At 32.4% G+C, this 12,044-nt stretch overlaps 1 protein-coding gene across 1 annotated transcript in view; it reads left to right on the top strand.

Annotated features, from left to right (window-relative positions):
- Positions 1-417: 417 nt before the first annotated feature.
- LMBRD1 (LMBR1 domain containing 1) overlaps positions 418-12,044 on the top strand; it is a gene marked incomplete at its 5' end in the record, with an annotated part of 38,429 nt that continues 26,802 nt past the window's right edge. The window contains 2 exons of the mRNA XM_008576262.1: positions 418-543; positions 7,376-7,528. Coding sequence (XP_008574484.1) covers positions 418-543; positions 7,376-7,528 — 279 coding nt within the window. The remainder of the gene's footprint in view (positions 544-7,375; positions 7,529-12,044) is intronic.

The raw sequence follows: 12,044 nt of genomic DNA, 5'->3' as shown, positions 1-12,044 counted from the left end.
ATACTTGTGTTTTACTAAAGGTTTATTGTTTACACTGGGAGGAAATTGTTTTCTTTTTCATAGAAAATAATTTTGTAAATTGTCTTTACTAATTCATACTATCTTAACCATTGATTAGCTTGAAGTTGTAATTTATTACTTTGATAAAGTATTATATTTACACTAAATTTGTAACTTACCCATTGAGGAAAAGTTTATAAGTGTAACTCTATATAAACATAGATCTGAAATAAACAGGAGAATTATGAGACAATATAATCATGATTTACTCCGACATACTGTATTCTTCAGTGACTATACTCCTTTACAACTTCTGAGTCTTTTAAGTTATTACGTTAAAGGACACTTTTACCTGAAAATTGCGTGTAATATGTTTAAAATAGTATTACTAAAATATTTTAATTTTGTTTTTTTTAGGCCTATGGCATGTCAGCCTTACCTTTAAATCTGATAAAAGGCACAAGAAGCACTGCTTATGAACGTTTAGAAAACACTGAAGACATTGAAGAAGTAGAGCAACACATTAAAACGATTAAATCAAAAGTAGGTTGATGTTTTGTTGTAATTGGGAAACACAAAATTACTTCGTTTTTGAACTGCTTTCGAATGGGACTTAAACATTAACAAACCCGTTTTTTACATTGTTTGAATTTTTTGCAAGGTATTTTTTAAGAAACACATCTATATTTTTAAATTTGTCTTCTGTGTAATGTAGGGCACTGGCAATTTGAGAATTTCTATCAGTGTTCTAACAGCTAATAAACAACAGTTCTGCTTATGTATGATCAAGACCTTGCTATAGTCAGATATCCTGATTCCATGTGTAACATCATATTTTACTGTATCACTTATGTTCAAATTTTATGTACTAGTTGAATAAGTTAAGATTATATGTAAACACTTGCTACTTAAATTTATTAAAAATAAAAGTTGTTTTCCTTTATCACCTTCAAGTAACAGATAAATCTTAAAGATTGTAGGAAAAAAGGGGCAAGTTTTCAAAATTATTGTACAAAGCAATTGTGATCCTGATAAACCAAACAATAATAGCACACACAAAAGAAAACCATATACTGTCTTTCTTATGAAAATAGACACAAATTTTTTAACATAAATAAAAATATTAACAATTAAAACTATACTGTAAAAAAAATTTTCATAATTATCATGTTAGGTTTGTCTTAGAAATGCAAGGATGATACATTCGAAAGTATATTAAAGTAGTTTAACATATTGAGATTAATGAGAAATATAGACATCTTAATAGATGCCAAAGAGTATTTGGTAAAAGTCAATTCGTAATTATGATTTAAAAAAAAAAAGAAGTCTTACCAAATTAGAAGAGAAGAAAATACTGAACAAAGGAAGCCTCTAATAAGTGTCATGCTTTACAGTGAGTGAATAGAAAAATTTCCATTAAAATCATATGTACTTTGTTTCTGGGGTCTCTCTGTCTCTCTTTTCTGTTCCCTTGGTCTCTTTTTATACCACTACCATGCTGTTTTGGTTACTATAACTTTATACTATATTTTGAAGTCAAGAAGTGTGATGCCTCCAACTTTGTTCTTTTTGTTCAAGATTGCTTTGGCTATACAGGATCTTTTGTGTTTCCATACAAATTTTAAGATCATNCTTTATCACCTTCAAGTAACAGATAAATCTTAAAGATTGTAGGAAAAAAGGGGCAAGTTTTTAAAATTATTGTACAAAGCAATTGTGATCCTGATAAACCAAACAGTAATAGCACACACAAAAGAAAACCATATACTGTCTTTATGAAAATAGAAACAAATTTTTTAACATAAATAAAAATATTAACAATTAAAACTATACTGTAAAAAAAATTTTCATAATTATCATGTTAGGTTTGTCTTAGAAATGCAAGGATGATACATTCGAAAGTATATTAAAGTAGTTTAACATATTGAGATTAATGAGAAATATAGACATCTTAATAGATGCCAAAGAGTATTTGGTAAAAGTCAATTCGTAATTATGATTTAAAAAAAAAAAGAAGTCTTACCAAATTAGAAGAGAAGAAAATACTGAACAAAGGAAACCTCTAATAAGTGTCATGCTTTACAGTGAGTGAATAGAAAAATTTCCATTAAAATCATATGTACTTTGTTTCTGGGGTCTCTCTGTCTCTCTTTTCTGTTCCCTTGGTCTCTTTTTATACCAGTACCATGCTGTTTTGGTTACTATAACTTTATACTATATTTTGAAGTCAAGAAGTGTGATGCCTCCAACTTTGTTCTTTCTGTTCAAGATTGCTTTGGCTATACAGGATCTTTTGTGTTTCCATACAAATTTTAAGATCATTCTTTCTATTTCTGTGAAGAATGTCATTGGTATTTTGGTAGGGAATACATTGAATGTGTAGATTGCCTCGGGTAATTAGGACATTTTGATGATGTTAATTCTGCCAAGCCATAAACATGGAATATCTTTCCATTTATTTGTGTCCTCTTCAGTTTTTTTCACCAGTGTTTTATAGTTTTCATTGTAGAAGTCTGTCACCTCCTTTGTTAAACTTACTCCTAACATTTATAGCCAACTAATTTTCAACAAAATTGCCAGGAATATACAGTGGGGAAAGGACAGCCAGCACCTTCAACAAAGGTACCAGGAATATACAGTGGGAAAAGGACAGCCTCTTCAATAAATGGTGCTGGGAAAACTGGATATCCACATGCAGAAGACTGAAATTAGATCCCTTTCTCTTACCATACATAAAAATCAACTCAAAATGGATTAAAGACCTATATTTAAGACCCAAAACTATGAAACTACTACAACAAAGGATAGGGGTAATGCTACCTGAAATGGGAATGGTCAGCACTTTTTTGAATGAGATCATAAAGGCACAGGCAACTAAAGCAAAAGTAGACAAATGGGATTACATCAAACTATAAAGCTTCTGCACAGTGAGGGATGCTATCAACAAAGTGAAGAGAACCCACAGAAAGGGAGAAAGTATTTGCAAACTACATATCAGACAATGGCTAATATACAGAATGTACAAGGAACTCAAACAACTCAATAGCATAAAAACAAATAACCCAATTAACAAGTGGAGACCTAAATAGAAATTTTTCAACAGAAGACATACAGATGGCCAAAAAGCACATGAAACAGTTCTCAAAATCACTAATCATCAGGGAAATGCAAATTAAAATCACAATGAGATATCATCTCACCCCAGTTAGAATGGCTATTATCAGAAAGACAGAACATAATCATCAGGGAAATGCAAATTAAAATCACAATGAGATATCATCTCACCCCAGTTAGAATGGCTATTATCAGAAAGACAGAACATAACAAATGCTGGTGAGGATGTGAAGAAATCCTGCATTGCTGGTGGGAATGTAAATTGGTACAGGCATGGCAGCCATTATGGAAAACAGTTTGGAGGTTCCTCCGAGAGCTAAAAATAGATCTACCTTATGATCCAGCCTTCCCACTACTGGGTATATACCCAAAGATAATGAAATCAATATATCAAAAAGACACCTGTCCTTCCTGTTTATTGCAGCACTATTCACGATAGCCAAGAGATGGAATCAACCTAAATGCCCACCAATGGATGAATGGATTAAAAAACTATGGTATATATATATATAATGGAATACTATTCAGTTGTAAAAAGAAATGATATCCTTCATTTGCAGCATTGTGGATGGAAATGGAAACCATGTTAAATGAAGTAAGTCAGGCACAGTAAGACCACAGCGTGGTCTTACTCATATGTGGAATCTTAAAAAGAAAAAAAAGTGGTTCTCATAGAAGTAGGGAGTAGAATAATGCTTACCAGAGGCTGGGAGTGGAAGGGAGTGGTGGGAGGAGAAGGGGTGGACTAGTGGGTACAAAACTGTGCTATCTACCCTAAATGACTCGTTGTGCAGTATATGCATGTATTGAAACAACACACTGTGCCCCACAAAAATAAATATAAAATTGAAAAATAAAATAAGATGAAGATACAGGACAGTGATGTCAGTGTCATTGCTACACTTTAGCATATTTCTGGAGATTCTAGTCAGATAAGGAAGAATTTAGGCATAAACATTGGCGGGAGGGGGAAAAAGGAAAACAGTCTTTGCTATTTGTGGATATTTACCAACACAATCTACAAGAATCAACTTGACAGACTGGTAGATCTAGTAAGAGTTCATCAAGGTGCCTACATACAAACTTATAAAAAATCGTTAGCCTATTGGAGGATGTAATAGAAAATGATCCCAGTCTCAATAGCCACAAATTATAAAATAATAAAAAAATGTCAAGGTCTTCTTAATGGAAATTATAAAATTTGCTGAAATACATAATAGAAAATTCAGATAAATGGAGAACTCCATCAGTTCCTAATTGGGAAGATTCAATATTGTAGAGATGATAGGTTTTCACAACTAAGGTGTAAATTGAATACAATCTGTAAAAGACAAAAAGTGAAATTTGCATAAAACCTCATACCGTTTAAAAGTGTTTTCTGTATTCAAGTTAGGAGGACGATATAAAATTTATAAAACATTAGCCAAAAGTAAGTAAAATTTTATCTTGGTGTGGAGAAGACCTTTCTAAAACAAGCCACAAAACCCAGGTGCTAATTAAAAGAAGACTGGTGAGTTTTAAATTTTTATGTTTGAAATTTATGTACTGAAAAAGGGCACTAAAAAGAAAATGAAAAACCAACAATAATGTGGGACAAAATCTGTAATACAGGTGATATATAAAGAGCATCTTCAAGTCAATAAGAAGAACAAGCAACACGGAAATAATGAACAAAGGATCCAATAGGTAATTCACTGAAGGAGGAATAAAACTGTTTAGTAAAAATATGAAATGATGCTTCAGCTAATGAGCAATCAGTATGTTGACCAAGCATCCCACTTTACCTGAGACCTGAGTTTTCCAGAACATGGGACTTTTCAGTGCTGAAACCAGGAAAGTTGGTAAATCTAGTAATCAGAGATGTGAAAATTAGAACAAGTCTATATATATATACATATATATATATATATACACATATATATATATATATATACACATATATATATATATATATATATATATTTTATCCTTTGGAAATCTTTTAAATTTTTACCTGTGTCAGGTGTTGATAAGAATTTGGGGATAGGTATATTGTTTGTGGGAATATAAGATATACAACTTAAAAAAAAAATTGGATGTGGTGACATGTGCCTGTACACACACACACCTTTTAATAATTAAAGGTTAATCCAACAATTCATCTCTAGGAAATCCATCCTACTGAATTATATGTACACATTTGACCCAGATGTATAATGATGTTTATGGAATATTGTTAATGGCATTCACCAAAAGTAAAAAGAAAAGGAAACAATCTAAATCTTCAAAAAAAAAAAGGTATTTGTTAAAGTAAGATGCCATGGTATATAATGTTCTGTGCAATGATGAAAAATAATGAGATAGATTTATGTATTTTGAAGAATATGTTTTGTAGAATCAGATTATGTCAGTTCAAATTTTGGCTCTCCTGATTATGCAGGTAACATCTGTGGGTGTTATTTTTCTCATCTAATAAATGAATATAATACTATTGCCTACCTCTGAAGGTTATTGTGAAGATTTAAGGAGAATAAATGTAAAAAAGGAGACCTGTTTTAGGTACAAGAAAGGTACTTAAGAAATTTTAGCTATTATGTACAACAAAAAGTAAATATATTTGCATGTATGTGTATGTAAGTACATAGATCATGTGTAGAAGGATGTTGGTGTGCTTAACAGTGATAATTATACGAAAGGGGAGTGGTGATAAGAGAGTAGGAAGGGAACACATTTTACTTTTTGTTAACAAGGGTATGTACTTACATACTTTATAACTACATTTTTTTTTCCCGAATGAGACAGATGGTTGGCTACTGAGTTTCCATCCTAGTATTTATTTCTCTGACCAAAAATCTTATATTGATTTAGTCATTTGGCAGTGCAGAGTAGATATCTATCCCTCATTCTCTGAAGCATTCACCAAATAGGCAGATAACTTGGATTTAAGTGGACCCTTATATAAGATTCCTAAATATTTTTTTCTGAAAAAAATTCCCATTTCTGGGATCAAGTTTGATAATAGCCAGTGTACTTAAAGAAATCAAGATAATTATAATCCAGTGTTTGTAAAGTGTGGTCTTTACATTACTAGCATTAACGTCTCCTGGGAATTTGGTAAAAAGGCAAATTCTAGGCCAGATCTCAAGATCTACTAGATCATATTCTCTGGGGGTAGGGCCTAGAAATTTGTGTTTAACAAACTTTTCAGGTGATTGTTATGCATGATAAAGTTTGAGAAGCAACAGGTAAGGTATGGAAGAGGTTGGTTGGTTCCAGAAGAGCATGATGGTGCAAATATGTAAAGAGATTATTATGACTGTGTAGATCTCTTTATTAAAGTGTATTTAGTTTATCTTCATTTTATCTGTTATTTCAAATTGATGCTACATTAGAATATGCTGGAGAACAATATGTTGCTTATCTGCTAAGAACCTATTTAAAACTTAATAGGAATATTAAAGGCATTTTAATATCTAATGTCTTCGCATTTTTTTAAATGTAATCCCATGTAAATGTTTTTCTTGTTCTTTCCTATACAAAAAACAAATTTACATTTACGTTTTTTGTATTTAGCAGTTGTCTCATTGTAGTGTATTATTGTACCTAATTGAAGATACTTAGGGGCAGGGGAGTTCAAGTGGGAAAATGTGTCTGTGAGATAGCATGAGAAAGGTAGTGCTAATGGTTACAGGAAGCATCATGTAAAAATAGATGGAGATTATCTGTTTGACAGGTTAGCCAAAGAAAGCATGACTTATTTGTAAAGGTACTTGCAGAATAAGGAAGTGCCAATTCTTAGCAATTATGCAAACGTTTACGTGTCACTTAAACTTGTGTTGTATCTGCTGAGAATTACTAGTTCAGGGAATACAACCACTTGACTGAAGGGAGGGAAGGGGCAGAGCCAAATATATTAAAATAAGAGATAGAAGGAGTTTGGAGGGGAGGGGGAATAATTGAATAAAGTACACGGTAGTTAAACTTCTTACAAACACCTTTCTTGTGTGTTTTTACAGCTAGTTATCTCTGTCCACATAACTTTACTATATATTTGGAAAACAAGGATCAAGAGGGAGGTCAGTATTAAATGTATACACATCCACATTTTGATGCTGACCTTGGTTCAGTGATGTTTAATGTTACATCTCAGTTTCAGTTTTTTTTCAGTTTGTAAATTTGCCTAAGGATGTCCGAACTTAAGTTTTCTTGCCTGATCTACTAAATCTGGTGGGTACTTATTAAGCTTAATGGTAAAAAACTTGTTTTGTTTTGTTACTTGCAGAACAAAGATGGTCGACCTTTGCCAGCGAGGGACAAGCGTGCCTTAAAACAATTTGAAGAAAGATTACGAACACTTAGGAAAAGAGAGAGGCACTTAGAATTCATTGAAAACAGCTGGTGGACAAAATTTTGTGGTGCTCTGCGTCCCCTGAAGGTAAATGCTGTTTTAGAAAATTATGCTATCACTGTTCTCCCAAATTTATGTAGTACATTTAAAAGAGATTGTGTTTGAGTCATTATAGCATGGTACTTTAAGAGCATAGATTTTGGAGTTTAAGTAATCAGGTTTTGAATCACATGTCTCTTGTTTGGTAGTTTGGGCAAGGTGCATAACCTCTCTGAGTTTCATTTACTCATGTGTAATGTATTATAAAAGAGTTGGAAATTTAAATATGTAATGTAAATGTAAAAATACAGATATGTAATGTAATATGTTGCTAGCGTATTTTGCACGTTTGTTCTTTTTTGTAAATAGGTGATTGGGACACTGAAAGTAATAGAATTTGCCTCGTTGTTAGATGATGCTTTTGAAAGTATGTAGAAAGATATTATTTGAAATGGAAAACTATTATTTTCTTATTTTGGAAACCATCTTTTGCCAGCCTTGAATTTTTGGGGCTGTGGGTACCTAAACATAAGTACCTAGATTGAATTAAGGCCATTATAATATGACTCAGACTAAAAAGCAACTAAAACTGCTGGTCACAGAATTCTAAATATAACAGAGAACATTATAAACACCAGAGCTTTGTGTACAATAGTATGCAAGTTGTAATTCATAAAGATTTGAAGTGAAATTAGGCAAGACGAAGCTAGAAAGTGGGTTTTGGCTAAATTTTTAAAAAATGTTTAGAGAACCCCATTAAAGATGAGTCATCCAGGTTGAATTCTGGCACTGCTTTGTCTACTTCTTATAATTAGAAAAAAAAAAAAAGTACACTAACTGCTCACCCCCCAAAAGCTCCTCTTTTGAAACAGTTTTTCAAAAATATAACATGATGAGTTATTTCTTCTATATGATCACTTTTTTAACCTTCTGTTAGAATAAATTTTTTAAAGACTCCACCACAGTCTTTTTTCCCAAGATGATTTGTCTTTATAGTACCAAAAGTATGATGAAACCCTCTCCAACCCTTATTTTAATCCTAAATTGTTATAGCTTCATATAAGTGTTCATAACCTGGTCTGTAACATCAGCTGTCTTCTTTTAAACATACTGTGCTTCATTTCACTGAACATATGTTTAGAAGGATTTTAAAATCAGTTTTATTAAGTGTACAGATTGATTTTGCCAAATATGCATATGTAGATATGTAGAACAACAACATTGCCCCCCAAATCTACCTTGTGTCCTCCACTGTTCCCTTGAGCTCAAACCCAAGGTAACCACTGATGTCCTTTTTGTTATGAGAGGTTATTATTATGTGTTATAGAATTTCATATAAATGGAATCAAAATGTATAATCTTTTTGTTTGTTCTTTGGCAGCTGGCTGGTAAGAGGACCCAAACTCTTGACCTTGGTGTTATAAGGCAATGTTTATTTTATTTTCCATATAGGTATCCAGTTGTTCCAGCACCATTTTTTGTCAAGACTATCCTTTGCTCAGTGAATTTCCTTGGCAACTTTGTCAAATCAATTGATTATATGTGTGTATGTCTATTTCTGGACTGTCTTCTGCTCCATTTATATATGCCCTTATACTGATACTTAATTACTAGAGGTTTATAATCAGTCATGAAGTCAGGTAGAATAAGTCCGTTAGTTTTATTTTCCTTTTTCAAAGTCATTTTGGTTATGCTAGATCCTTTGCATTTCCATATAAATTTTAAGACCAACTCATAATTCCACAAAATACACACTCAGGTATCTATTGGGATTACTTTGAATCTACAGGTTAATTTGGAGAGAATTGATATCTTAACAATATTGAATTTTCCAATCCATGAATTCATGTTTTGTATTGTTCAATGTAGAGGTCTTACAAACATCTTGATAAACTTATCTCTGTTTCTTTTTTATGCTCTTGCCAATTATGTTTAATTTCTATTTTCAATATTTATTGCTAGTATGTAATTTTTTTTTTAACATTGACCTTGTATCCTGCAACCCGGTTAGATTATTTCTAGTATCTTTATTGTAGATTCCTTAGGAATTTTTACATACAAGACTATGTCAGCTGCTAAAAGATAGTTTTACATGTTCCTTTAAAATAAGAGATTTCCAATTGCTTTTATTTTTTCCTTTCCTTATTTCATTGTCTGAAACCTACAGTCCAATCAGTTTACCATTTATTCCTTTTGTTATATAAATGTGCCTTTCCTGAATATTGATCTAAATTTTTATCTATCTTTCTAATGTTTGGTCCTATGTTAGGAATAGGGTAATAGGCATTTTTTTAATTTTTATTTATTAAGAGTATTCATGAGATACAATGCTAATTGTCACTCTGAAGGAAATCTCTGGGATACAAACTGATTATTATGTAATTGAAGATTTAACATGTATGTGAAGAAATAAATACTGCTTTTTTCCTTAAATGAGATATAAAAGTTATTTATTATTCATTATTTCTGCATTTGTCTGCAGTTGATATAATTTAGAAATAGGAAGTCACATGTTTGTTTAGTGCCTCTTAAACGTTATCATCCAAGTCAATTTAGCAAAAGAAGATTAAGATAGGTCTCACCCCTTCTGTACTGCTCATTACATGCTGAAGTTGACTGAAGACCTTTGAGAAATTCCTGATACAAAATTTCTTTGAAAGTTATGTTGTATCTCAAAATTTTGTGCTAGTGTTACCTTCTACTCAGTGCTATAATCCATGTTTGTTTTATTATAAAATATATTAAATTTACATTTTTACAAGTGCAAAAGTTCAAAGTTATTTCCTGCAAGTGTTTTTTCCCTAAGAGTAGAGGGTTTTTCCCCCATAAAGATGCCTATTGATCTTGTGATTTCGTGTTGCATGCATTCCCTAGGATATTCATGCACATCGCTTTAGAAGCATGATGGTTCAGAGCATGGGCTTTGCAGTCCACATACCCAGGTTTGAGTTCTTACTCTGCTCCTCACCAACTATATAACCTCTTGTTACTTCAGCTTTCTGAAACTCAGTTTTATCGTCCTAAAAATGGAGTTATATACTTATTTTTATTATGGAAATTAAATGAAATAATGGAGGAAGTATGGTGCCTTTTGATTTAAACAGCTCAGGAAATTGCAGGTGCTATTGTTTATAGTTCTCTATATAGGATTTTTCAACTTCTTAAGTACTATCATAGAACTCAAGGGAGAAGATTAGCTTTGTGTTAAAGACAATTATAAAAATAAGCATCTAAGTAGAATAAGTTAATGGCTCTTTAAATCAGCATTTGTGTTTAATACCGCATTTCTAAGCACACAGTCTAATGTTTATTAAATATTTGAATAAAGTCTCCCCTGACAGAAGAGAATACTTTGAGCTTGTAAACTAATTGGCCTGGGTAATCTATAGATCCATTAGGTTTTAAATATAAACCTATATTTTATGTTTTACTGAAATTTTATCATATATACACTTGTGTTTATATAGAAAGTTTTAAATTCACATTCATAATTATATTCCATATATTTTTCAGACTTTTTATTGTGGTAAAATATATATGCCATAAAATTTACCACTTTATCTGTTTTTAGGTATACATTCCATGACATTAAGTACATTTACAGTGTTGTGCAACCACTATCCATTTCCCCATCTTTTTGTCATCCCAAACAGATGCACCATACCCATTAAACAATAATTCCCCATCTCCTGGTGACCTTAGTTCTACTTCCTGTCTCTTGGAATTTGCCTATTCTGGGTATCTAGAACAAAGAATACAAATCACCTTGAGAATCTTTGCAACTTGGAAAATATTTTGTAACTAGAGCTGAATATTTTTGATGTTTTAACATTTTAAAAACTTTATGAACTAGGGCACTTGTAACATGTAAAGAAACATAATTCTGCCCACAGAATTATAATTCCTATCATAATGATTATAATGAAAACCATGAGTCTTACCCTTTTATCTATGAGAAAACCTTGAAGACTAATCAATTTACTACTTAATTTGAGTTAGGGCCTAGAAACCACAACTGCTCACAATGAAGAACCTAGAACCGGACCTGGAATGTCAGATGGCCTCTGAAGAGACGAAAGTTTAGTTTGGGTTAAAACTTAAATCCAGTTATCCATTTCTAAATTCTCTTTTCAAACTCTTGACATGAATTGAGTTGGCATCTTTTTGTTGTAGTCATCTAATATTCTAAATGACTTTTCTAAGGAAGTGTTCCTTGAATTTTAACGTGCATAAAAATCACCTGGGAATCTTGTTAAAATACAAATTATGATTTAGTCATCCTAAGGTGTCGGGTCCGCCGCCAGCCGACCTGTACAGCCCTAGCCTCGTTCCTTTCGGTGGGTGAGCAAACGGCCCGGGATTCCTCTTTCCCTCCTGTCCCCTTTGGAAGGAGATGGGGAAAGAGAGCCGTGAAGAGAGGTGAGCACACCGCCGGCCCCCCAAACAGCCCAATTAAAGGACACTCAGAGGCAGTGGGGGTTCTGTCAAAGCAGTTCCGTTTATTAGCACACAAGCACTTGCTTTTAAAGGCAAATGGGAAAGGCAGGTTTTTTACCTATCACCC

This window comes from Galeopterus variegatus, unplaced genomic scaffold, assembly GCF_000696425.1.
Source record: "Galeopterus variegatus unplaced genomic scaffold, G_variegatus-3.0.2 Scaffold1320, whole genome shotgun sequence".
NCBI lineage: Eukaryota > Metazoa > Chordata > Mammalia > Dermoptera > Cynocephalidae > Galeopterus > Galeopterus variegatus.
This window is presented reverse-complemented; position numbering and strand designations above follow the sequence as displayed.